The 27,154-nt window shown below is 45.1% G+C and overlaps 1 protein-coding gene across 3 annotated transcripts in view; it reads right to left on the bottom strand.

Moving 5' to 3' along the window:
* HIP1 (huntingtin interacting protein 1) overlaps positions 1-27,154 on the bottom strand; it is a 1,552,273-nt gene that overhangs the window by 928,704 nt on the left and 596,415 nt on the right. For all 3 annotated transcript variants that reach the window (XM_069614772.1, XM_069614774.1, XM_069614773.1), the window contains exon 12: positions 22,591-22,688. In XM_069614772.1, the coding sequence (XP_069470873.1) occupies positions 22,591-22,688 (98 nt within the window). The remainder of the gene's footprint in view (positions 1-22,590; positions 22,689-27,154) is intronic.

Raw genomic sequence — 27,154 nt, 5'->3', positions numbered from 1 at the left:
ATTATCCTGCACCGGGACCGTCTGAGTTGATTGTCTAGTCGAAGAAGCAACGGAGGGAAGGTATACATAAACAGGCCGTCCCAGGGGAATGAGAATGCGTCCCTCATGCTCCCCGGCTGGGGAAAACTGCTGGCGAACCTCCGACACTTGGTGCTCGTCGCTGTCGCAAATAGATCGATCTGGGGATTGCCCCATCTGCGGAACAGGAAATCCACTTGGTCCTGCCGAAGCTCCAACTCGTGACAAGATCGCAGCTCCCTGTTGAGCGAGTTGGCGACGGTGTTCTTCACTCCTGCCAGATGAAACGGGATGAGGAACATCCCCTGGGCGACGGCCCAATTCCACAGGTCCTGCGCTTCTTTGGAGAGCGCCGGAGATCTGGTGCCCCCCGGCTTCCTGATGTAAAACATGGTGGTGGTATTATCCGTGAAGACCCGCACCACCTTGCCCTTGAGAGACAAAAGGAAAGACTTGAGGGCCCAAAACACTGCCCGCAGCTCCAACACTTTGATGTGCAAAGTTTTCTCCTCCGGTAACCACAAGCCTCTTGTGTGAAGACTTCCGGTGTGAGCTCCCCATCCTTCGAGGTCGACGTCCGTCGTGACCATCTCCTGGTGAGGTGAGTTCTGGAAATACGTACCTCCGGACAGATGTGCACGAACTCCCCACCACCGTATCGCTCAACGTAAACTCTCGTCAAGTGTGATCTTGTCCTCGAGGCTTCCCAACACTTGTATCCAACGGACGTCGAGAAACTCCTGTAGGGGACGCATCCGTAGCCTGCACAGCCGATTGAGGTATATGCATGACGACATCATGCCGAGCAGAGACTTGATGGATCTCACCCTTGCGATCTTCAGGGCCAACAGCCGTTGTACCTTGCCCAAGATGGCCGCTATCCCCTCCTCCAACGTAGACGCCAACACTGTGTTGAGTCGGGATCCCAGAAACAGCATGTCCTGTGATTAAATCAAGCAGGACTTTGCATAGTTCACTGAGAACCCCAGATCCGTCAGCAGGCGCACGGTCTTCGCCGTGTGGTTGACGGTGATCTCCTTCGAGCTGACCAGTCGTCCAGATAAGGGTAGACGTGAACACCCCGCAGTCGCAGCTGCGCCGCCACTGGCGCCAGGCACTTGGTAAAGACCCTTGGCGCCGACTTCAATCCGAAGGGAAGGGCCTTGAATTGGTAGTGCTTCCCTTGCACCACAAAATGCAGGAACTTGCGGTGTCCTTTGTGAATGGTGATGTGGAAGTATGCATCCTCCAAGTCCAGCGACGACAGGAAGTCCCCCTCTTCCAGCTGTCCGAGCACGTGCTGAAGAGTAACCATCCAGAATTTTTGGGACTTGATGTATTTGTTCAGTCGACGAAGGTCGAGAATGTGCCTCCAGCCCCCAGTCTTCTTTCTGATGAGAAAGTACCTTGAGTACACTTCGGAGCCCCGGAGCCTCTTCAGGACGAGCTCTATCGCGCCTTTACTTAGCATGGCCCTCACCTCAAGCAACAGCTGAGGGATGTGGTTTTCCTGCCGGGCCACTTTTTAAGTATCCTTGTCGTTTCTGAGGTCTTCCCCGACCATTCTAGGCGACTAGGTGGGAACGACCTTGGTGGAAGTTTTGGCTCTGGCGGGAATCCTTTGTATTCCCTGAAAAGGCTCCAGAGTGTCTGAGAAGGCAGGAAGCGAGGGAGGAGTACAAAACTCTGCAGCTCTTTGTCTTTCACCTTACCTGAAAGGAACAAACTCCCAGTGGGGGGCTAGCTGTCTCGATTGGACAGCCAGACTGCCCCCTTCTGTAAACTGCAGGGAGAGATTGCAGAAGTTGAGCTGTATTTCCTGATAAATACTCGGAACCTGGAATCTGCTGACAAGTCGATCACTGGAACTGAAACCGAAGAGGAAGATTAAGAAAAGACATCTGTACCTATTTCCAGCTACCGGCGAGTCCGCTGTGTAACTGAAGCGTAATGCAACCCTGACTTCCAATCGACCTGGGGGTCCTGAATGAGACTCCTACCCAGAGCCTGTGAGATCCACTAGTTGTTACGCTCACTTGGACCCCATAGGGGTGTCGATCGGTCACGGACAGCTGCGGTCTCTGTCAACGTGATGCGTAGTGCAGAGATGACTGTATGGACTGGCCCGCCTAGTCTTGTCTGCTGGACCCGAAGTAGTATTTTTCTGCAAGTGGAGACAGGGATTAGCCACCTGTGGGTTTTAGTGATAGCCTCCCAACTGTTCTCGCTCTCCCCCACTAATCACCTCCGATATCCCCTTAGTAACCTCACCTTATGTTTGTAAAAGATGAGCTCTCCATCCTGTGTGTCTTGCAGGGGCGCGTAGATACCAGTTACTTCACTGGTTTGAAGGCATTGGGAGAGTTCCGGTAAGCATTGACTCTGAAGTTCCAGGCGGGATTGGTAAGTATCAAGTTCAAAGAGTTCAATGTGCCCGATGTTTACTCTTGTCCCCTTCCTTCCTTAAGTTGCAACTGAGTTTGTGAGAAGAAGGTCTCGTAGCTGCTGCTGGCGTTCAGGTAAGAGTCTGTGTTACCCAACGCTGTCCGGTAACTATTGCATGCGTTAACGTGTTGTTTTTCTCCCTCTTTACAGATGCGGCATATGAAGATATGGAGAATAATACCGCCGGTGGTAAATCAGGTAAGTTTATGGTGGTAAGAGGTATTTATTGATTCCCTTGGCTCACCTTGTTATTCTTGTGCCCTTAGGTGCCGGAGTACGGCGAAGAAATGATGGAGACAGTGCCGGATCAAAAGATGCTGTGAGAACTGGTGAGTATGGCGCCATGCTGGAGCTGGCGAAGCGACGCGTGCAGGACTGATGTACTTTCCAGGTCGGGAGATGAAATGGATCCGGAATCAGGTGAGGAATTTGAAATAAGTTTGTTTTCTAACCTTGTCCTTTTCTTCCTCTTTATTCTAGGAGCTCCGGATTCGAGGCAGGCGTGGCAGAAGACTGGATGTTGGCTGTAGGCACGCGGGCGTGGCAGAAGACTGGATGCTGGCTGCAGGCACGGTGAGAGTCACGCTGCTGGATGCAGAATAACATGAAGCATGTGCTGCTGTTCGGGCATGGTTTAAATAGCCTCCAAAGTAGTCCCAGGAAAGAAGTTCCCCAGGACCACACCGAAGTAAAAAATAGTCCATGTAGTAAAAATGTCCCATCCAGGCCTCACTTTGGCTTGGATTTATTTGCAGCATGGTCTGCATGAGGTAAGTAATGTCTATGAGCTTGGCGCCTATGGCGCCAGGACTGATTTTTATTATGAGCCTGGTGCCTACGGCGTCAGGACTGAACCCAGACAGCCCCTAGCTGGGGCTGCTGGGGTTTTTGTAAATGTCTGGATGCCTGCTCCCGGGGCTGATGGGCTTGATCCGGATGCCCGGGGTAGGCATCATGACACTAGTCTCAGAAAGACCTGCATTTTGAGCCATCCCACAACGTGTTGCAACCTTGCTGGGCTGCAAACGGCCAATACCCTGGGACCTCAAGCCTGAGTGCAGTGCATGGTCTTCCGAAGTCCGAATCCAGCTGAAACTTTGGTGGGCTCCTGCTGGATCTCCAGAGACAAGATTCGAATCCCTGAAGTACCCTCACCAGAAAGAAGGACCGAGAGAGTGAAGAGAATCCGACCGGCGATATTCGATCGTCATCTGGCTGCTGTAAAAAGTTCACAGAGCCACGAGAATCCGTGAAGTAACTTTTGCTGGAAGCCTCCTCGGATGTCTGCTGCTGCAAGTTCCTATTCGGTTTCCAGTTCTTTTGTCTCCAAACCAAGAATCCAGGGACCGGGGCCTATGCTGCTGCATCCTGAAGGCATTCACCCAGAAGCTTTTCATTTCTCCAAAGGTACTGTGTGGGCTTGGTTAACACTTACTTTAAGTCTAGTGTCCATCCTGTGAGGCTGAGTGGCTGATTTGTGTGGTTGGGAGTTTGCCCATACAACTTGCCCAGGTCTAATACATGAACACATAGGGAGCCTTCTCAGAAGTCCCTGAACACTTTTAACTAACTCTGAAAGCGAATACTTACTTGTTAAAGAAGATATCGTTTGGAACTTTTATTTTCCTGCAACCTGCCGACAGCTGGCACCTACACCACTGGGGTCCCTCTTCTGCCTCTGATAGAACTCATGCAATAGACTAGGGAAGGACTGGATAAAAGAAGAATTCTGCCTTGAAAGTATAACCAGTGTAAAAGTACTTATTTGCTAAAGAAGTTAGTGTGGTAACTGTATCTCTGTGAAAGAAGAAGTTACACAGTGTCATTAAGTGTATGCTTATCTTTATTGTGCCTGTCCAAAAAGTATATAAGTTGTGCCCCCCCCTCTAAAAAGTAATAAGTGTTGATGCTGTTTTATCATTGCTTAACTTAAGGGGAGGAAGAATAGCTCAGGGGCAAGGCGCTGTTCTTAGAAGCAAGAAAACGCAGCGCAACACAGGTTTGAATCCCGACCCCGTGCTTAGAAACCACTCGCTGGTATTATGTGCATTATAAAAAGAACAATTATAACTGAATGAGTGTAAAAGCTTACCAATAGGGTTTATCTGTCTTGAATAACATTGTGTCATTCTTAAAGTGCATCATAGGATGCTGCTTTCCCTGGTCTGCTTTATACAGATCTAAAAGAATTAATACTTGTTTTACGAGTTGCTTGTAGCACCTCTTAAAAGTATACAGGTCTTGCCTTATTAGCTGCTGCTCCTCTAAACCTCTAACCTTGGGTTGTGTTTCCCTGAATTGCTATTGGTGCTTTTCTAAAATAGTTTCATAAGGTTTTTTACTTATCTTAGAAACTGTATTATACATTTCTTTAACGTATACTGGGTATAACTAGCTATTAGATAGCTGATAGTTACATACCAATAGGTCAATTACTTACCTTGAAATACATTGTGTCTTTCTTAAAGCATAATTGGATTTTGCTTTCCCTGATTTGATTAGTGCGTTCAAAAATAGTAATTGAGTGTTCATACTCATCATTAAGTAGCTTGTGGCGGGGGCGTGGCTAGGAAGCCATGTGAAAGGACGTGTCTGTACGGGGGCTCCCGCAGATCCGTACATTATCCGACTGAAAACCGTGCAAGGACCGATGTAATTTGGCTGAGACTGAGATGGCTGCGTACATGAATCTCGGGTGCACGTGTGGACACATTTTGATACGGGCCCGCACCGTGTAAGCGCAACCAGAAGCTAAGAGAAGACTTGGAGGCGAGAGTGCGATGAACGAGAAAATGGCCGCCGCCGCTCAACGCAGGAACAAAGGAGTGACTGATCGCACTGGAGCGTGGTGGTAGCGAAGGAGCATGACTCGGGTGCATCGTGGTCATTAAGGACACCCGGGCCCGCGAGGCCGACGGCGTGGACCTGGAAAGGGAGCAGGGCCTGGCCAAAGGTAACCGGACGTGCGGATAGCAGGGGAGCGTGCGGGGTGACCTGAAACTGTGCCCCTGACTCTTCATGGCCTAAAGTGCGCTTCAAAGGGTGAGACGCGACCTGGCCTATCTTGGGCCAGCGAAAGACAAAGGCAGTAGACAAGATGGCCGGGGGAGCCGGAGGACAAAGGAACTTCGTGTCGGAGATGTGGCGATAGCTAGGGGGCACCCGAAGAGCGCACTGTGACACCCTGCTTCAGATCCGAGCGGGGACAGAAGGACGGGAGACATGTCTAATAAGCTCCCGAGAGCGAAGAACAAACAGCCCACGCTCGACGAATACGCTAAGACGCCGCCCGGCCCAGACGGAGCCAGAAGCAAAGATAAAACTAAGGCCAAGGAAATGGCCGCCGGGGGTGCGAACCAGGAGGTCCTCGCTGCGATCGCGGACCTGAAAGCGACCTGGGAGACTAAGCTCCAGCTCGCTGTGGCTGAACTGAAGACCGCATTGGAACTCCAGGTTGGGGCGGTGCAGGAGGACGTGAACCTCCTAAGGCAGGACGTGCGTGCTTTGGCAGAGCGCACGGAGACTTTGGAAAAAGAAATGGGCCCTACCGCGGCGGACTGCGCCATGCAAAAGCGTGAACTCCATGCCCTGGTGCAACCTGTGGGCAATTTAGAGAGCAGGACGGAGGAGGCGGAAGGACGCGCCCGGAGGAATAACATCCGTATCGTGGGCCTGCCGGAGGGAACTGAGGGCCATAATCCCACGGAATTTATCGAGAACATGCTACTGCAGGAGATCACAGGAGGCACCCTGTCGCAGGGTTTTGCGGTGGAGAGAGCACACAGGGCCTTAACTAGGAAGCCACCGCCGGGAAACCCGCCTAGGCCGGTGATCGCCAAGATCCTCAATTACCGGGACCGGGAAAGGATCCTCGAACACTTCCGCAAGGGAGGCACAATACAACGAGGAGCGGCAAACATAACTGCCTATTCCGATTATACCCTGCAGGTACAGCGCAGTCGTATGAACTTTGGATCGGTAAAGAGGAGATTGCGGGAAGCGGGGTATAAATACATGTTGCTCTATCCGGCCAAACTGAAGGTTTTCTTTAAGAGCAAGCTGCTGTTCTTTGACACTCCGGAGGATGCCATGGAGTGGCTGGATGCGCAAAATTGCCCTCAGGAGCCAGATGTTCAGACGGCTGGCGAAAAAAAGACGAGATAAGTAACGCTGTGGGCCCGGTCGGTTACGAACATTGGGACTTGATTATAGTCATTGAACTCGCTGGAGAACATGTGCGCGTCAGTGGTTATGAAACGTGGTCCATGGCTGCGAGGGAGAGGAGCCTCCAAAGGCCGCTCTTTACACCCCCTTTTTTGTGTTTAGTTTAGTCACTGTTAGTGGGGTGACACCCTGTCGGGTTCTCTACTTGGGTTTCCCAGAGAGGACCGAACACAGGGATGCCTGAGATCCAGGGATGGAGCTGGGCAGTTGTTTGGGTTAGGGGTTTGGGGTGTTTTAGTTTTTATATGAGCCTGGGAGTGAAATCGGGATTGGGTGTCTGCATAGTGGGGAGGGATTGCCTCGGATGGGGGGAGGAAACTACTGATAGACCATGGGGGACCTCAGGATATTAACGTGGAACGTTAGAGGGCTTAACAGTTATCTGAAGCGAAATAAAGTTATGTTGTATCTTAAGAGGCAAAAGATAGACGTAGCCCTGTTACAGGAGACGCATCTAAAGCGAGAGAAACTGGAGCTGGTAGGGAGGAAGTGGAAGGGGACAGTGGTGGGATCAACGTACTCTGCCTATGCCAGAGGAGTGCTGGTGTGGGTGGCGCCACATGTCCCATTTAAGCTAATTGAGGAGGTTGTGGAGGTGGATGGGAGGCTGGTTATGGTGAGGGGGCTGGTAGAGAACAAAGTAGTGTGTATTGTAAACACATATGCGCCTAACCAGGACACGGCGACATACTTTAGGACGCTGTGCACCAAGCTAAGTGTCGGGATGGGGGGTACGGTGATTTGGGGCGGCGATTTCAATTGTGTATTGAATCCCAGGGAGGATAGGTCGGATGACAAGATGGCTAAGCCCGGTCCGGCGGCCAGGGTATTGCGGACGCTGTTGGCAGATCTTGGCCTGGTAGATGTGTGGAGAGCGAAACACCCGGGCAGGAGGCAATACTCGCATTATTCGGCCCCGCATCAACTGCATACGAGGCTTGATTACTTCTTTGCCACGCCGGACATAGTCGCGGAGTGCGACCATATAGACTACAGGGCGAGAGTCCTCTCTGACCACTCGCCCCTGGTCATGCGATGGCAGCTTTATCCCCCACGAGCGCGTATACCAACATGGCGCCTCAGGGTGGAGGCGCTCAAGGACCCTGCCTTCAGAGAGGATATGAGGGAGGAGATAACTGCTTATTTTGAGGTGAACACAGGTAGCGTTAAGTCGGCGGGCACCTTATGGGAGGCCTTTAAGGTCGTAATGCGGGGGATCGCCATTGCGAAGTCCAAGGGATTGATGGGGGGAGTCCTAGCGGATCTGCATAGAGCTGAGACTGAGCTGGAGGAGGAGCTGGAAGGTGGTGGGATGGATACGGAGGCGGTCTCCAAATTGCAACAGAAGTGTGCGGAACATTGGGACAGGCTCTGTAATCTGAACTATAGGAAGTATATTGAGAGACTGCATGCGGGGGGAGACAAAACGGGCCGACTTCTAGCTTGGCTGTACAAAAGCGAGACCCCACGATCCCCGATCAGATTGGTAATCAATGAAAAGGGTGAGGAGGCGGACACCCAAGAAGGCGTAAACAGGGCATTCGTGGAATACTATAAGGTCTTATACGAAGATTGTGAGGGGGGCAGCCAGGAGGAGATAGACGAAGTGCTGGAAGACGTAGGCCTGCCCAGGGTCAGTGATGAGGAGCGAGAGGAGCTGGATGCTCCGATTACCCTGGAAGAGTTGAAGGAGATTGTGAGGCAGTTACCCACCAGCAAAGCCCCAGGGGCGGATGGGTTCCCCAGTGAATTTTATAAAGTATATGCAGATGAAGTGCTCCCGCCCATGCTGGAAATGCTCAACGAAGCGTACGAGGTAGGACGGCTGCCGGAGTCACTCAGGGAGGCGATTATAATACCGCTCCCCAAGCCAAATAAACCGGGACACGATTGTGGCTCCTACAGGCCCTTGTCGATGCTGAACCAGGACAGCAAGATCCTGACAGCTGTCCTGGCTACTAGAATGCGGAGAGTGATCGGCAAGTTGATCCACCCTGACCAGACGGGCTATGTCCCAAACAGGAACATTACTCACAACCACAGACGCCTCCACAGGGTGATCGAAAGGGGACGTAGTGACGACGGCGAAATGGCGATAGTGGCATTGGACGCGGTTAAAGCGTTCGACTCTGTTCGGTGGCCATGGCTGCTGGCGGCTCTGGGATGGTATGGGATGGGACCAGGTTACATTAGGTGGGCCGAGATGCTATACAGTGCACCACTGGCTAGGGTCCGCACGGGTGCAGTGGTGTCAGAGAGATGGCAGTTGGGCAGAGGCACTAGGCAGGGGTGTCCCTGGTCCCCAATGTTGTACATCCTGGCCCTTGAACCCTTAGCAATTTACCTCCGGCAACAATATGACCCGGTCGGCATCGATGTAGGAGGAGAGTGTCATCTTATATCCCTGTATGCAGATGATGTGCTGCTATACCTGAGATATCCAGAAGAAAATTTGCAGTATGTCTTAGAGGTGATGGGGAGGTATGCCTGGTTGTCCGGTATAGCAGTAAATCCCCAGAAATCCACCCTATTTCCGCTGGGAGGCTATGTGGGGACTCCGGTGGAGAGGTTGCCAGTGTTGCAGATCCCATGGGCGACGAGCTCTTTCCGATACCTGGGAATAGACGTGTATCACACGACTGAAGATGAACACAAGCACAACACTGAACTTGCCGTGGGGAAGATCGAGAAATGCATGAGGTTCTGGGAAAGATTGCCATTAGCGATGATGGGCCGGGGAGCTATGCTTAAAATGGTGGTACTGCCCAGGCTTTTGCACTATTTTAACAACATCCCTTATATGATACCTAAGAAGTTTTTTGTGAGGCTACATAGTGTTTGCAGGGAATTCCTGTGGCACGGCACGCGTAACAGAGTCGCACTGTGGAAGTTGCAGAACTTCTACGAGAAGGGCGGAGTTAAACTGCCGAACTTTGAGGCCTATTATGTGGCAGCGCAGCTGCAATATGTGTCCAGGTGGCTCTCTGACGACGAGACCCCTGAACACAGGCTGTTTGGGAGGGACTGTTCCCCTTTTTATCTGCGGGAGGTGATCTGGGTGTCTAATGTATGCATGAGGGAACGTCCTAGAATGCTAACTTTGGGACGGAACATGTGGCGACGGGCCTGCCGGATGATGGGTAACCCTTTGCCGTGTGTGCCGCAGTTACCACTGGTCGCACTGGCGAAAGGAGACGGGCAGCTCAGAGCAAACATCCGGACATACTGGGAGTCAGTGGGGTTGGTCACCATGGGAGATATTTGGCAGGATGGGACCATCATGGAGCTCGAAGAACTAGAGGCAGTGTCGGGATTGCACAGGGGTCAATATGTAACATATCACAGGATAGTGCAGGAGATCCGGAGTAGGTGGCCTGAAACTGCCTTGGCCGATGAACCGGACGCCACGATGGAGATACTATACGACACAACGGAGGGCGGGCATGAGGTCTCTAGGTTGTACGAGATGTTGATGACAAAGGTTGGGAGTGATTTAGCGCACTTGAGACTGGAATGGGAAACAGAGTTGGGGGCCCCGATGGCAGATGGGTTGTGGGAGCGTGCCTTGGGGTATCACAAAAAAGTATCGAGGAATGCCAGGTTTAAGCAAATACAGCTTTATATAACGCACAGGGCATACATGACCCCCTTGAGAATATCCAAATTTCGGGACACTGGACGCCAGGCGTGCCCCAAGTGTGACGAGGAGAATGCAGACATGATACACATGTTCTGGGCGTGCCCAGTAATTGCAGGCTACTGGGGTGAAGTGGCGCAGAAGCTGGCAGGAAAGGGTATCACGCTCAAAGTGGATTCAGCCTGGGCCTGCTTGCTGGGGGGATATCCCAGAGCGCGTAAACTCAGACATGTTGAGAAATTGAAAGATTTGGCTTATGTGCTTGCTAAACGTAGGATTGCTATGGGATGGAAGGAGTGTCATAAGCCACGAGTGGAGGTCTGGTGGAGGGATCTCCAAAAATGGGCAGAGGCCGAGACGGCGGTGTGGCGGGATACCAGTATTGCAGGGGAGGAGGAGGAAATGTGCTCCCTCGCGGCATGGAAATTGATGATAACCGAGCTGTTTGGAACAGGGTCGGCTCAAATCGAACCTGAGAGCGACGACGCCCCTCCGCTTGCAGCGGATACCGATGGCGGACACCATACAGGCTCATAGGGGGGAGGGATGGGGATTGCAGTGCTTTTGTTGTTAAATGTGTTTATTTATGTTCTGTTGTATTGTTGTTTGGTTTATATAAAATAAAAAATATATTTAAAAAAAAAAAAAAGTAGCTTGTGGCCCCTCCAGAAAGTATATGAGTTGATTTACTAGCTCTGAACCGAGTTCTAAAAAGTCATGTTGCAAGGTGTATAACAGTGCTGGTTTGTTATGTGATTTTATAACTAAGTGTCACTGCTTGGCCAACAGGGTCAACTACCCTTGAAATACTGATTATATTCTAAAAGTATATCCAACCTGGCCTTATTCCCCAAGAGTAGTATATTACTATCCTGAATGTATAACCTTAGGTTTGACTCACTATGACTTGCTTCTTGCTCCTCTAAATAAGGTTACACATTGGTTTGCAAACCATACCATAGGTATTGAGTAGGTTTCTATGATTGTGTTTATATGATGTTATAGTACTTACTTACCCAAGAATTATCTTGGTCTACTTGTATTTAAATAAATCCTTTATTATTACAATCCATAGTGTTTCAGTGTTTCTTTGGAGCATATGTATAATGTCCAATACTTAAATACAAGCCAAAACGGTTGGCTGCACCAATGCTCGTTTTTAACAGGACTTCAGTGAAGGATACACATAGTGCTTATAAAAAGAGTGGCTGAAAGCAGACCTGGTCAAAACATTTTTATTTATGGCTCCAATTCATTAACTCTCAGAAGACTGTTTGGAAAAAAAACACTTGCAGGCCATTCAAGTGCACGGTTTGATGGTAAGGCCTGAGTAAAGTGAGCTCAGAGTTCCCTTGAGGAGGTGTTTTGGGCAGGGAGGGTCAGGAACTGAGTGGAAATGGCCCTAGGGAGCATGACCATGGGCAATAAATGTGTGGGCAAATAACCAAATACCTACAAGCTGTGTGCACCTCTTTATATGCCATTTCTCGCTATCTGTACTTGAATGCAATCATTTTGGCTTATATGTGGTGCGAACACCACCTAATAGCCCAAATTAAAAATTAAGGCGTTATTTACAACATTGTCAGAGATATTGCAATAGCTTAGATGTGGTGAGAAAAATTAAAAACCTCAAAGAAGGATATTAAAACTGGGTGACATCCCATAAATATATATTAATTCAGAGGGACTCTGAGTAAATGTTCCAAGCTTCCGCCTCCTGAGTCAATCTATGCTAAACATTGAGCAAAATTAACCATTCCTCTATTGAGCTTTCCCACAATTCTAACTCTGCCAAGAAGAAGCTATGGAGAACTGATTGGATTTCAACCATTGAAGTGGGCAAAGCTTAAAAGTTGTATTCATATATTATTATAGAGAAAACCATTTAACACTGTTCTTCCATATCTTCTAAAATGTCCAGGCAGAAAAGAAAGACAGAATATGCCCCGATTAATGCTAAATCAGTGGCCAACGATGGAAATATTGGGAATTCGAAATAGACTATCAGGGTTAAGGAGATCGTGTAGATTCTGAAGGGACGGCTCCAAGACTGAAACCTTTGAACATTCACCATATGTCCTCCTTTGAATGAGAAATTATATATGGTCTTGGGTCAATATCTGCACAATGCTTCGCCTATGTCATACAATTTATGGTTTAGAATTTTAGAGACACCTTATGCTCCATTTACAATCATTGCTGTTAAATTTAAACAACTTATTTCTAACAATTTTTAAAAAATGCATTTTCTTAGCTGACCCAAGTATTTTATGGATTTTTTAAAGCAATGTCTAAAGGGAAAATATTTTTGTAAAACTGTAAAATGTAATTTTGTAATCAATTACGTAAGGTTGGAACATTTGCAAAATGTTTATTTTCTTTGTTCTGTATATAAACTGTAACACAATTCAAAATAAAGTTCCATATCTTTACCTTTAATCAAGATGGGAGCTTTAACCTGCAGAGGCCGAGCCAATTTAGAACTCAAGGTAACCCAATATCAGCTTGGAATCAACATTTTGCTAAACTATATTCAAAACCTGAGTGCTCATCTCATCTAGACATTTGTAGCACTGATTCGACTTGGCATCTCAATTTTTATTTTATTTATTTTTATTTGTAGAGCGCACTACAGCCCATGGGCATCGAGGCACTGAGAACATGCAGAATAAGAGGGCTTACTTAAAGGGTTACAGTGAACCCGTCCAAGGACATTCATAGCTACCGTACATGATTACACAAATAGATACAAGGGCTTACTTAAAGGGTTACAGTGACGCCACCCAACAAGGACATTCATAGCTACGGTACAAGATTACACAGATAGATACTTGGTCACCGAGAGAGTGACTACATGTACAGGCAGGTTACACTAACAGGCTGGTTTTGATGGCCTTGCGAAAGGAAGCGTGGGAGTCAATTTGCCTGATGTGGGGTGGAAGCACGTTCCAGGTGGTAGCAGCCACGGCAGGGAAGCTAGAACCACCAGCGTGCACTCTGCGTGTTCTGGGTACAATTAAGGTGTTGGAATATGCAGATCTAGAAGGTCTGGAAGCAGCAGGTTTGGAGAACCTGTTGGCAAGGTAAAGGAGGGCTAGGTTGTGGAGGCACTTGTGGGTCAGAGCAAGAGTTTTGAAGATAATTCTTTCTTTAACAGGTAGCCAGAGGACGTGTCTTCTGAGCCCTGATATGTGGTCCCTGCGAGATACGCCCGTGGCGGCCCTGAGGGCATTGTTTTGGACTAGCTGGAGTTTAGCAAGATTTTTGCAGGCAGTCCCTATAAGAAGGGCATTGCAGTAGTCCAATCTTGACCCTATTATTGCTCTGGCGATGGTGAGGCAATTTTGTTGGGACAAGAATGGTTTTACTGCGTTAAGAAGTTTGGAATGATAGGCTGAGGTTGATGCAATGGCATTAACCTGCCTGGTCATGGTAAGGTTGGGATCAAGGTAGACACCAAGGGTCTTGACTGCTGGAGTGACAGTGATGGGGATGTTGTCTACGATGAATGAGCTGTATTGCTTGTCCAGCTTGCCCTAGGTGGAGGGGGATCCAATCAGCAGAAGTACGGTTTTCTCGCTGTTGAGACATAGCCAGTTTTCCGCCATCCATGATTGGATCGTTGAGTAAATAGTGTTGAGGGTGATCAGGTCAGACAGGTAATCGCCCGAGAGGAGGATAAGCACCTGGGTGTCATCAGCATAGTTTGTGTATTTGAATTCAAAGCTATTTTAAGATTAGTAAAAAAAAGAGCCAAATGTTCCAGTACCTCAGGTCCAGATGGGATCTCAAATGTAACACTAAATGGTGACCCAGAGATAATGGAAAGGAAAGGGTTTCCAGCTTCTTGGAAGACAGCCTACATTGTTCCTATTTCGAAAAAGGTGATGGGCTTAATCCGAGTATTATCGCCCTATTGCTTCATTGGTGCATCAAGCTAAATCTTTGCATCATTACTGGAAAACTGGAAGCCTGGATACAGAAACTAGGTATTTTTGATCAGAACCAATCTGGTTTCAGGAAGAGGTTGGGCACCTCCCTGAACGGCTTCATCATACATTTGCTCCAGAAACAGGACATGATTAGGAAAGCAACTCTTATATTGGCCTTTTTTAATTGACTATCATTCGATAAAGTAAATTGGGCTAAAAAGTGGCAGAAATGTAACAACTGGGGCTGCCCTAGAGCTCTTCTTACTATGCTGATGCTTCTTCATTATAATATGATAATGGTGTGTTATTTATATAGCGCCTTAATCCAAAGCGCTTCACAGAGCACATATTTACATACAATATCACCCAACCGAAATTGGTACTCCTGTATCGACCTCGGAAGGATGAAAGGCTGAGTTGGCCTTGCTGGGATTCGGACCTGCGACCTGCAGATCACGCTCAGATCGCAGCAGCGGGCGCTCAACCCGCTGAGCTATCTTACCGGCTTTGATTTGCAAGTGCAAATCAAAATAGATAGGGAAAGCTCTTTAGCTGAGCTGGTACCTGCCAATCGAGGCCTACACCAAGGTTGTGTCCTGATTCCGGTCTTATTTAACGTGTATATGGTAGATGTGACTAATCCTCTTAAAACAAATTATGTTTATCCTCACCTTGGTTCCCCGTCTAGCCAGCATCTTGCTTAAGCAACTAGTTTATTTTACTGGACCAGCCCCTGATATGCTTACAGCGCTCAATTAACTCCTTAGCAGTGTTTACCCAGGACTTGGATCTAGAAATACATCTGCATAAATCGAAAATTATGATTTTTCTTCCAAATAAAAGATCTGAAAAGAAAACATTTAAATGTTATCTTAATCAAGTGTAGCTGGAGGACTTACCAAATTGGAAATACTTACATTATTCTGGTAAAAGAAAAGCATAATAATGCCAGTGACATGAAAGATAGGACTCCTCGTATCATGGTCTAGGCGGCACAAATGAAAAAAGTGAATCAGAAGTATGGTAAATTGTCCATAAAACCCATTTAAACATTTTACAAAGCTAACATTATTTCTGCTTTGTTATATGGAGTGGAACTCAAAGATCCACATTTTCCTTGGGTAAAGGTTGGAGGGAACTGTGGTGCATTTCTTTTTTCATCTACCACAAAGGGTTTGTATTGCCATTATTAGGTTTGTTGTGGCCCTAACATAATTAGAGGAAATAGTAGACTGGAAAACGTTGTCCCTTTATGCTAAAACTGACTCCCTCACACCACTCACTGTTTTTCACGTACATAATTTGGCTCTACACAGCTCTTGCTCAGTTACTTAAAGGTGGATTATGCATTGTTCTGACCGCTTTGAAAAAATTAAGACAACGAAAGAAGAATTGGTATCTTATTCACAGAACCTTAAGAAAATGTTATGGCTTAATGACTGGATTAATACCTGCATTGTGAAAAAATACAAGATATTCCCTTTTGCACTATGAAGATAAGAGATTAAACCATCTGCCTAACTACTGAAAACTATTTACAAATGACAACTGGAGATCAACCTTTATGAGGCTGAGGTTTAATCTTCTATACACTATGGTAATAACAGGTTGGGACAACCTCTTAGATGATGATGTTTTTGCTTGAAGCCTCATAAACGGGAGACTTTGGAACATATATTTGTAGAATGCCACCATTTATTGCCACTAAGAGAAAACGATTTTTGTAGATTTGTTCTGGACATTGATTTCATTCATACCAAAGATTTTTGGAATAGAATAATAAACGGGAACCTTCCCTCTTACTATTGCTGCTATTGCGTACATTCAAAAAGTATTCGGAGGCAGGGATTAACCTGGATATAGCCCTGGAACTAAATACCTTTCAATTAGATTATGTGCATCTTTCAATTTTATTAGATGAGTTTCGTAAAGGCATTTTAGGAATGGTTAATAAGACTTTTGCAATTTTATGAATATTGTTCTATTTGTGTAAAGGTTTATAATAAACCGTAAACACACAACAACACAAAAAAAAAGCTATTTCGGGTGGCCCTTATGATTGGCGGGGCTGGCAAGGGTTTTGTCTCTAGTCTTGGGTTATGATTTTCATATATTTCCTCTTACAAGATTTTTAAATTTGTGATAATGTACATCTCTGTATTGGTTAATTGTAATATTCATCTCACCTGGTTTTTGTGGCTTTATATTGGCTACCCGACATCAGCACCATCTTTGTTTCTTGCTTGTAGCAGCTCTTTGGTTTGCAGTGTTCTGCATCTTCCGAAGAAAGGCAAGCCAACTGCTGCAGCATCTTTGCTAAAACGCGCAGTCGAATAGTTTCTCTGCTCTGCTAAGCAGATGCACTTAGGGACTGTACTCTGAGCGTTTGTGAACTCTGTATTCGCAATCACTACCCGACTGTCTTATGTTGAAACACCCAAACTGTTTAGAAGGTACTTTAAGGTCTGCCATTAGTACTGCTGGTTGTGAGTTGAGTTCTTGAAAGACTTTGATAAAGTAATTTAGCACGTAGGTGGACGTGGTGAGGCTGTGGGATCCCAATCCAACCACCCACTGGTAAGCACACCAGGGAGAGGTGGGACAAACCAAGTCGTCCCATGCAGCTCGCCCACCACGAAATCTAAGGATGGCGAGTATTGTCAGCTAACCACAGTATCTTGTAAGTTCTACCTGGCTAACCTGGTGGTAGCAACATCAGTGGAGTAAACAGCCACTCTTAACAAGGGAGCAGGGTGGGTGGAGAAGCATAAACATTGAAAAGGATGGTTACAGAAGAACACTGTCCTCTGAAAATCTAGATACAATGTATTATGGCCACATCTGTGTGAACTCTGCCAGTGCTTTCCTTAGACACAACATTCTGGCACTAGGAGGTGAAATGTCTTCATTTGCCAAATAACATTGACATGTTCTAAGACAAATAACACATGGTATGGTCCATTTTCCGAATATTAATTAAAATATGATATAAATGGAAGAATTAATATTTGGATGAGAAAGAATAGTACTTTAGAAAATACATTTTTAACATAAAATAAAATTGAAATAATTGTCTCAGAGTGCCATAATATTGTGGGTAGGTGAGCATACATTATAAAAACATTTAAATAAGGGAGTGTTCACAGAAGGATGTTGTAAAAAATATTACTTTATCCTCTGGGAAGATAAGTGCAAGGATCTGCAGGTAAATTATTTGAGAATGTTTAACTAGCCTGTGTGGGTTATGACCCTACAATTTAAGGCCACCAACCATGTCCAATGTCTACCAGAACCTTTGGGTACCAAGTTGGACAATACCCCAGAGGAAACTCTGGATTAATACCTGTTAAACCCGAGATCATCTCCGATAGGAATGAATGAGAGTGGTTTGATAGGCATATTGTTAGGTAGATTTTACATGTGTATGCCAAACCCCCTCACCTGTGAGACCCCCAGCACTTTTTGCTGAACTTGTGGATTTTTGGTCCATTTTCCTCAGTGAGTGGGAACCTTTTCCTCCACTCACTCATTCTTTTACTCTGGCTATGGGAGTCATTTGTGTGTCTCTCCATATCTTAATTTTGGAGTCATGCTTTCCTCCAACTTTATAGGCAGCTGACTTTTGCAGCACATAGCACTTTCTGTGCAGTGTTGCTGGGGAGCCCCTGGGGCTTCCCTTTTAATTTTATTTTCCTTGCGAGAACACATGCTCCCAAGGGAAGGGGGATATTTTGTATCCTTTCCACATTTTATATTGTCAGAACAGTACACACCACCTGAAGTGGAGTGCCGAGGGGTTACACTGTATCCCCTTTCTCACTGCTCCTGTAACATTTGTTACAGTGACACGCATACCTGAATGGCTGGTTGCAGTGGGCGTGTCCTACCGACTTTTGTGTACTGTTTACTCACAGGCTGCGCTCACAGTCGCGGTAATGCACAATGACCCACAATGGTGACCACTTTCTTTTTTTGCCATTTCTTGTTTTGCTTGTCCTTTCTTGCTCCTTCTGCCTTGCAGGGTGGGGGAGGTCCTTCTCGTACTTTTGTCTTCAGCGGGAATCCTTGGGAAAGCCCACCAAGGTACCAGTGTGAGGACAGGAAGCAGGGGAGGTTCTCGAAACTCTGCTGGTCTTTGGCTTCCGGCAAAACCAACTGGGAGGCTGGCTGTCCTGAAAGGACAGCCACCCCCCAAATTTTGAATGCGGCATGAACGCGGATTGGCTGGGATGCTGGATAAGAGGCTGGATTCCTGGTGCACAGATAGTCGACCATCGGAACTAAACCCGAAGAGGAAGACGATGTCGGCAGCTACTTCCAGCGACCAGAGAAGCCTGAGTGACCGCTGCTGTGCTGACCCTTTCTTCCATGCAACAGAAGAGCTCCGAAGAGGACTTCTTTAGGCTGGTGGGCACAATCAGCCTCGAGACGACCTACAACCTTCCTGGACTGCAAAACGCCAATACTCTAGGACCTGCAACGATTGTGCAGTGCATAGTTTTGCGAAGATCGAATCCTCCTGAAACTTTGTTGGACTCCTTCCGGACCTCCAGAGGCAAGATTCTGCTTACTGACGTCTCCCCTTGTGTAAGTGCTGGACCGAGAGAGAATCCTGAATCAACTGGGTGATAACCGTTCTTCATCTGGTATCCTGAAGAGGGTGTCAAAAACCACAGAGTCGTGAAGCTATGAAGAATCCTTTGCTGGGAGCCTTTCAGCTAAACTGCTGCTCCAGAATCCCTTCCAGTGTCCCTTCTTTCATCAGAAAACCAAAAATTCAGTGATTAGGTCCTACAGCTGCTACGTCATGAGGGTGTCCGCCTGCATCATCTTCACTGCTGAGTTACTGTGAAACTCGAGGTAATACTTACCCAGAAACGTTTTGCTGCTCCTGCCTTGCTGGGTTGGTCAATTGTGTATTTGGGTGTTCACCCATACACGTTTGCCCAGGCCTAATGCTGTATGCCTACAGGGAGCCTTGTTCCGAAATCCCTAAACCATTTTCCCAACAAAGAGTGTACTTACTTGGTACAAAAGGCTTCCTCTGGAACTTTTGAACTTTCCACAGCTTGTGCATGAACCGTTTTGCCCTCCAATCTGACTCTGAGACACTCATAACTAGATACGGATGGACTTTTAAAGTGCTAGGCCTCTGTGAAAATAATTACACATATTTACCCGATTTATGTTGGTCTTGTAACTGCATATTATTCCTGAAATAAAATATTCTACAAAGTTTACTACACAGTGGATTTTACTCCCCTTGAATTGCATACTGCCATACTATAAGTCTTTTACACTGTGGTTTACATACCAGAAGTAGTGCATGGGTTTTCTATTGTGCTTGCGAATTGTGATAGTACTTACCTTTGGGAAGAATTCTCTTTGCTTGTGTGTTTATATAAAATAAACCAGTATTTTTTATACATCTCCCAGCGTGTATACATGTTTATTTGGACCATATGTATGCACAGTCATTGTTAAACAACTTTGTGTGGTACAGGCCTGTACGAGTATTGCAGAGCTGTATTGCCAAGTGGAGAGAGTCTTAGTAGGAGGATTTTAGAAACACGCTCCAACACATATGAAATGCTGAGCGGTTACTAGTGCAGGCGATGCAGAACTCCACCCAATGTCAGGTACAGGCTCAATGTTAAAAGGTAGAGTTCAATGCAGTAGGTCTGCAGTCACAGTCAGGCAATTGCTGTTGGTCCTGGACGCTGGCTGTGGAAACTTAGTAGCTTTTTAAAGTCAGATGCCAATAGTAAAGGTGCCCATCTACGGTTGGGCAGTGACTTTCGTTTTACCATAACAATGTTCTAGAGGCAAGCTGGGGAGCTGAAAATCCATTGTAGCAGATGATAAATTACAGATGCCCTGATCTACTTTAACTGTGCAATTTGCTGCCAAGTATGATTTTGTCAAGTTGGATATGCAGTAGCTGTCCAGCAGTTGCAGTTCAGGTAGAATTTAGAACTCCCTGAGCCCCAGAGATACTTCTTAAAAAAAATAAAAACGCACACTATCAAGAACTTTGTAAGAACAAACCTCGGGTGATATCCATTATCAGTGTTTGGTGCTCGTCTCTGCACCTCGTGCACGCGGCAAGGCTAGCTCTGAAATCAGGAGAGCCTTAAAGTAACATTAATTAGATTCCACCTGGTCATGGAGAAGTCAGTGTTTCTGGACACTGACAAAGCTTTGCCCTCAGACAAGTGGCCCGTGAAGAAGCCCTGCTAAATCTTGTTCAGCTTCTTTTCTGTTCTAGGACATTCTGGCAGTATGTCTTCACCAGCTTCGACGTAATGACTTTGACAAGGTAACAAAACATATGCCCAGGTTACATTCAACTGGGAGCCCAGTAAAAACACTCAGACTTTCAAATATTTGGTGTCCACCCAATCACTGGGCAGTCCTACTTTCTTGGGCACTTTCGCAGGAAGCATGTGGATACCTAACAATAATCCTGACACCATTCAGAGATCTGCCAAGATCTGGTCTTGGCTCTGCAGTTCACTCTCTTTCAAGGAAGGAAGAACCCATGACCAATTATGGCAACATGTGCAATTCGTTCACAGGGAACAAAGTTTCAATGTGACAGGCAGGTCTGGATTTTTACACATGAGCACCCCCCTGTAGAGCATTCCTCAGATACAGAAGGCTATATCCTACAACTTGGCCAAGGCCGGCCACTAATCTGTGGAGCCTACAAAACTAACCATGTAAGGGAACGTGGCATTTTGGGATACTCAGAAACGCGTTGCCAGTCAGTGGGCCCGCCTCCGTCATGTCTTGGACAAGGCCATGGATACAGACTTACCCAGGAAAAAGGGTGGTAAAAGCTAAATGTTCAGGCAAAACCCCAACACCGCCCACCTCCCCCAATCCCATCCCCATCCCCAGGCTAGAGAAACAGTTTTGGACTTTGCATCTGATATTTAACACCAAAAGGAATATTCAGGCAGCATCGTGGGGTGAAACCCACTGTTATGCTGAGAGGGCAACTTATTGTGGGCATGGTTATTATGCCTTGAAGGTTACGAGCCCCTCCAGTTTTGCACCCCACAGGAACAGGTAGTCGAGAATGTGTAAAAGGTCAATATATCTCTTGTTCTCAAACATCTCAAAGACATCTGGAGGAGGTTGTCTGAAGATATTGTTCCACTACTAAAGTCACTGGTAATGGGACCGAAAAAAAAGCATCTTACAATGAGCAGGGCCAGGCAAGGGAGTGCCTCAGGCCCTGAAGACAAAGTACATGCAATTCTGTACTGGACCAAAACAGGCTTGTATAGTAAATGGTTTGTTGCCCAGCTTGCGGGCCATTTAATCGGAGCAAGGGAGGAGGGGCAAAGTGCTTAGAAAAAATTATTTTGCAATGTGAACAGCACAGAGAATGCCCAGTCCTGTGTAAGCAGAGAAAAGGACTAGCAGTTCTTGCTGGAAACCCATGTAAGTGAAGTGCACTCGCTAGGCAAAGGTTTTCAATTAATACACCAATGACTGCTACAGGCGCAGCCACATGTTAGGCACAACGTTCAAAATGTAGAAAGCCAAGAGGACTAAGTATACGATTATAAAACAGAAGGAAAGAGAAAAAGCAAAAAAATAAATGAAAAGACAAGAAATGGAAACTAGAAATTAAAAAAGGCATGCGATGACAGATAATGAGATGGGAAGAAATGAAACCAACATCAACTGAAAATAAAAAGACTGGGTAACAGAAAGAGATACACAGTGGTAGAAAGTCAGAATTAAAACAGTTAAAGCATGAGCAAGACAGTGGCAAATGACGTAAACAGTGACACAGAAATAAACTGGCAGCAAAAGTGAATCCGAGAAAAATAGAAAGCAAGTGAGAGCAAGACAATGAGGTAAACATTGACACAGAATAATAAAGCAAAACAATGAGGTGGGCCACACCAGAATTGATAAGGCAGTGACAAAATTAACTTTCATTCATAGACAACGACACTTGTAAATAATGAACCTGCTACAGAGAATGAGAAATGCAGAATCAGAGAACAAGATGCACAGCAACATAGACTATGAATGATAGCACAACATTTGAGATAGGTAGCCATAAAGATTGCGCCGCAAAAAAGAGAAAGGGGAAAAAACATCTCAGGATTGGAGCAGATGAGCCTTGTAGAAGCTGAATGATAGAGATGTAAATTAGAAACAATGAAATCTGCAGCAGATTTAGAAATGAAAGAATGAAAGGGTTTTGGTGACTTCTTAGGCGTGACAGACATGAGAAATTGAGATTTAGGAGAAGAACGGTGCACAGATTGGGATCACCAGGTGACAGACTTGGTGTTAGTAACTCACCTGTCTTCCTTACTCATTCCGTTCTGGCTGCTGAAGTTGAAGGGGTCGTTGCTGAACGAAGTACCAAAGATATCATCAAATTTATTTTCAAAGATACTCTGGAGGTCAAAGCACAGACATACACAATATTAAATACCAAATGCAGGTAAATGGGTGCAGGTCTTAACGGGTTTATGACGTTTTGCAATTGGCCTCAGAAGAGGTGGTAAGTTTTGAAATGGAATCACTATGGGATCCACTGGCGCAGAGAAAACCAATGTAGGGTAGGGATGCATTACAATACCAAATTATAATGAGTTCAACAAATTAGGTTTAATACTAAATGCTGTGTGTGCACTGGGTAAATCCTGGGCCAAGGGATATAGACAATAACCAAAATATTGCTCTATGAACAACGCAGAGCAACCCAAAAGCACTCACAAGGAGAACAGTCCTAAAAAGTTTACAATAATTGAAGAAATTAAGAAAAAATAGTAAGGAGAAAAAATATAATGTATTAATATAATCTAAGAGTTAGGCAGATCCTAAACATTAAATACAAAATAAATGTAAAAAATATCGGAAGTATGCAACGTATGTTTTCACCCTAAAAATATTCAAACAAATATGTATACTTGTACAAGAACTTTTTTTTGGTTCATCAATCAGTCTACAAGATGAGAAAGTCTCGCCAGCACTCTATAGGATGTTCACAAAATCCACTCATTTCTGCAACGCGTTACGGACCAATGTCCATGTGCAGGTGAAATTTAGACTGTCTTCCTATAATAACAATATAGATACTGTCAGCTAAATTGCATTTAAATATTACTTCATGATAGAAAAGTAAGAATGAACTCCACTGACCTCATGGTAAAAACACTCAGGTTTAATGCGAATGACCTAACTAAAGGATTGTAACATTCTAAATAAGGAAAACAAATATATGTAACCAGAAAAATACTAAAACCAAAGTTATACCACCAAATAGATCCATAAAGAGTATCACTTACAAGCTACTCACCCTGAATACACTCTACTACGCCAAATCAGACATAATGGATTTAATTCCTCACCCATATTATTAAAAAAACAAGGGGTGTCCTTGGAGTCTCTCTGCCAGAAATTAGTCCTGGTTGCGAGAACCTTATCCAGATTCTTTAGCTCACTAACTTTCACAGAGGAGAAATATACCAAACATATCAGTCTTTGTCCTGCCCAACCCTACAAAAGAACAAACAGTAGCTATCAGCATTAACAGTTTCAAAAATTGACTGTTACGTCCTGCTCAATCCAATAACTCACCCCTCAGATTGCAAAGAAATCCACAGCAGATTAATTAAAGCTCTTTTCATTCATGTCCCAAAAGAGAAGCCAGTCACTAAAATGTTAAAAATGAGCGCCATAAGAAACTAGCCACCACAAGTTCCCAGACCACTCCTCATCAGCTGGAAAATAATGTTAAGTAAACTCACTGTACAAACCTACTCAATAGTGACGAGCCGCGGGGCAGAGACAGCCGGAAGGAAACCGTCCCTCTGCCCTGTGCTTGTTTAAATGGAAGTACATGGTCATGTGACTTGATCACCCCCTAAATGCGTGTTAGCATGTGACCGCGGCGCCTACCAAAGTAAACAAATGCCACTAATGTTGTAAATATCCCTGGGAAATATGTAAATATATTCACGGTTTAGTTATTCACGAATGCCAAGCCTCCTCATAGGCCATACCTCGGTTATGCGCGAATCCACTCACTATCAATTCTACGTTACATCATGTGACAACCACATAACTGTTCTCGATTACAGTGGCACTCAGGTGATAACTAATACTTACCACCGTTATCACTTAACTCATGTGATGTTGGCAAAAAAGCAGTTTAGATATTCCATAATAATTTAACAAAACCACATTCAAAAGTCACTTAATTTGCCAATCTCACTGAACTACAGTATCATACTCCCATTAAGGACAACACATTAAATGTATAATTGTGCCATTCATGATGAGGACATGCATTACAATGAATTACCACCTATATTGTCAAAGACTATTCAAATTACATCAATATTTAAACATGATTATCCTCAACATCCAGGGATATTTAACAATTGAAAAAGGATAGATCGTGTACGGATATCTGATATCTCTGGAAAAAAACTGAAAAGCTACCCCTAACTTCATATGAGACATGGCTCCATATGTAAATATTAAAGCTCCTTTTCCGGTCAAGAAGACTTCATTAATATCTTATGGTATCATTTGACTTCTTCTGAAAGAAAACAATGATTTCTTTAGATTTACTAGAAAAATTGAACAGCAACTGCGTTTTGAAACTATGAAAGAAAGGGTGGTTTTAGAACCTATGAGTAGCTAGAGATGAAGCCACAAAGCAAATTCTACCCTACAATTGAACACCTTATCCTTGACGTGTTACAAAAGAGTATTAAACAGTATGAAGGAGGTTTCTTTTAGAAGAAAGTGTTACAGAAAATGTAGGTATTGTGAACAACAAGCGATTTCTCGCCTGCAGAATAATCACAAGATCATTCTAAAGCCAGCCGATGAAGGAGGAGCACTGGTTATTATGAATAAGACTGACTATTGTTCAGCAATTGAAACAGTTATCTCATGAGGAAACACATATGGAGTTATACGAAGATCCTACAGAACAAGTTAGGACAATGATAAAGGTTTTGGATGTAGCTGAGAGTAACGATTTTATAACACATCATACTACAGCCTTCTTGACAAATGTACATCCTAATATGCCGGTCAGTAGCATCTTACCAAAGGTACTCAAAGATCTGTTACATCCACCTGGATGCCCAATCATTGCAGCGACCAACAGTCCCTTAGAACCACTGGCTAAATATATAGACAAAATCATTCGACCAATGGTGCAGTCATTTGATACATACTTTGGAGAGACAACTGATTTCTTGAACAAACTTCATACCATACAATTTCAAGCAGGCAAAGATATTTTATTTACATTAAATGTAACCAGTCTCTATGCTAATAACTCCCATTAGGCTGGTCTGGAGACCATTGAATGGTTACTCTTCTCTGCAGCTGAATGCTGCACGAATAAAGTTTTTGTTTTGAGTTTACTTAAGATTGTATTGCAGAATACCTTTTTTCAATATCAGAATCATTTTTCACAAATTGCTGGAACATTAATGGGGGCCGCGATGGCTCCCAATTATGCTAACTGCTACATGTATATCTTGATCAAGAGAAAGTTCTAAACATCCGTTGATGGCCTCATAACCTCAGTTATTTTAGGTTCGTTGATGATATAATGGACAGGAACTGCTGAACACCTTTGTGAATTTCTTGAGCCCATGAAGACCTTGCACCTCGTATTAAATTCACCAGTACATTTAGCCAATCTAGAATTATTTTGCTTGATGTGGAGATCTACATTCTCCATGGGAAACTTGAAACAACCATTTACATTAAACCCACGGACAGGAACAGTGTCCTGATGGCTTTGAGTTTCCATCCTAAAAGTACTATTTAGTTAATCCCTCTGAGCCAATTTCAACATTATAAAAGGATTATTTCTAACAATGAAGATCAAACTAAATCTAGCGAATTACAAGACAAATTTGCTTTGGCACCTCAACCATCTAGAAGCATGCTACGATTGGTATACGTTACCACTTACTATTCACGAAACCTGAAAATTAAGACCATTGTACGTAGTCATTCTGACCTATTTAATCTAGACCCAGTTTTAATGAGATTATTCCCTTAACCACCCATGTTTGCTCACAGGAAAAGTAGATCATTGAGGGGTTCCCTTGTCAGGGCAGACCTATATTCAATAGTTCAACAGTCTAATAAATTCTTGGGCACTCTTTTCTGTAATAATTGCCAACACTGTCATGATATTATACGAGGCAATTTCATCACTCATCCTTATTCAGAGAGGCACATAGCATTACGACACTCATCAACGTTTGAATCCAAGAAAATCATTCATGGCATAAAATGCCCATGTGGTATTTATTACGTGGGCCTTGCATCCAGAAAAGCAAAAACGCAACCAACTAAGCTTAAGTCAAATGTGAGGACTACATCATTGAAATCTCCAGTGACAGAGCATTTCTTACATTTCCAACATACTATCGCACAAATGAAATATAGCATATTAGAACAAATTGTGCCCTCTAGGAGAGGTTGTGATGTCACACTGTTCGCACTGTGATGAATTTTCGGATGTCATCCATTCTCCCCTAGGCGGTTCCCCTTCTCGTGAGGCCAGGGAAGTGAGGCTGCTACCCGACAGTCCCCCTGGGGGTGGTATTCAGCAGGTGGATCTCAGGGGGAGGAATCCCCCCTGTGGGGCTAAGGTCGACTATCTGGGGAGAACGCAGTATTTCCACACTCCACCCCACTCCCCCTCACCCTTCTTTTCTACATGGGTAACTTCAGCAACCCCTACTCCCATTTATGTGTCTACGATAGTAAAGTCAATCCCTCTTCCCAGTACTGAGACGAGGAAGAGTGGGGAATACCCATTTAACATTTCCCAAAGACTGGGATGATTAATACAAATGACCCAGTAGAGAATTGT

The sequence above is a fragment of the Ambystoma mexicanum genome, chromosome 9 (assembly GCF_040938575.1).
Source record: "Ambystoma mexicanum isolate Mex_15411 chromosome 9, UKY_AmexF1_1, whole genome shotgun sequence".
Classification (NCBI taxonomy): Eukaryota; Metazoa; Chordata; class Amphibia; order Caudata; family Ambystomatidae; genus Ambystoma; species Ambystoma mexicanum.
Note: the sequence above shows the minus strand (reverse complement) of the source record. Positions and strands in the feature narration are given on the sequence as shown.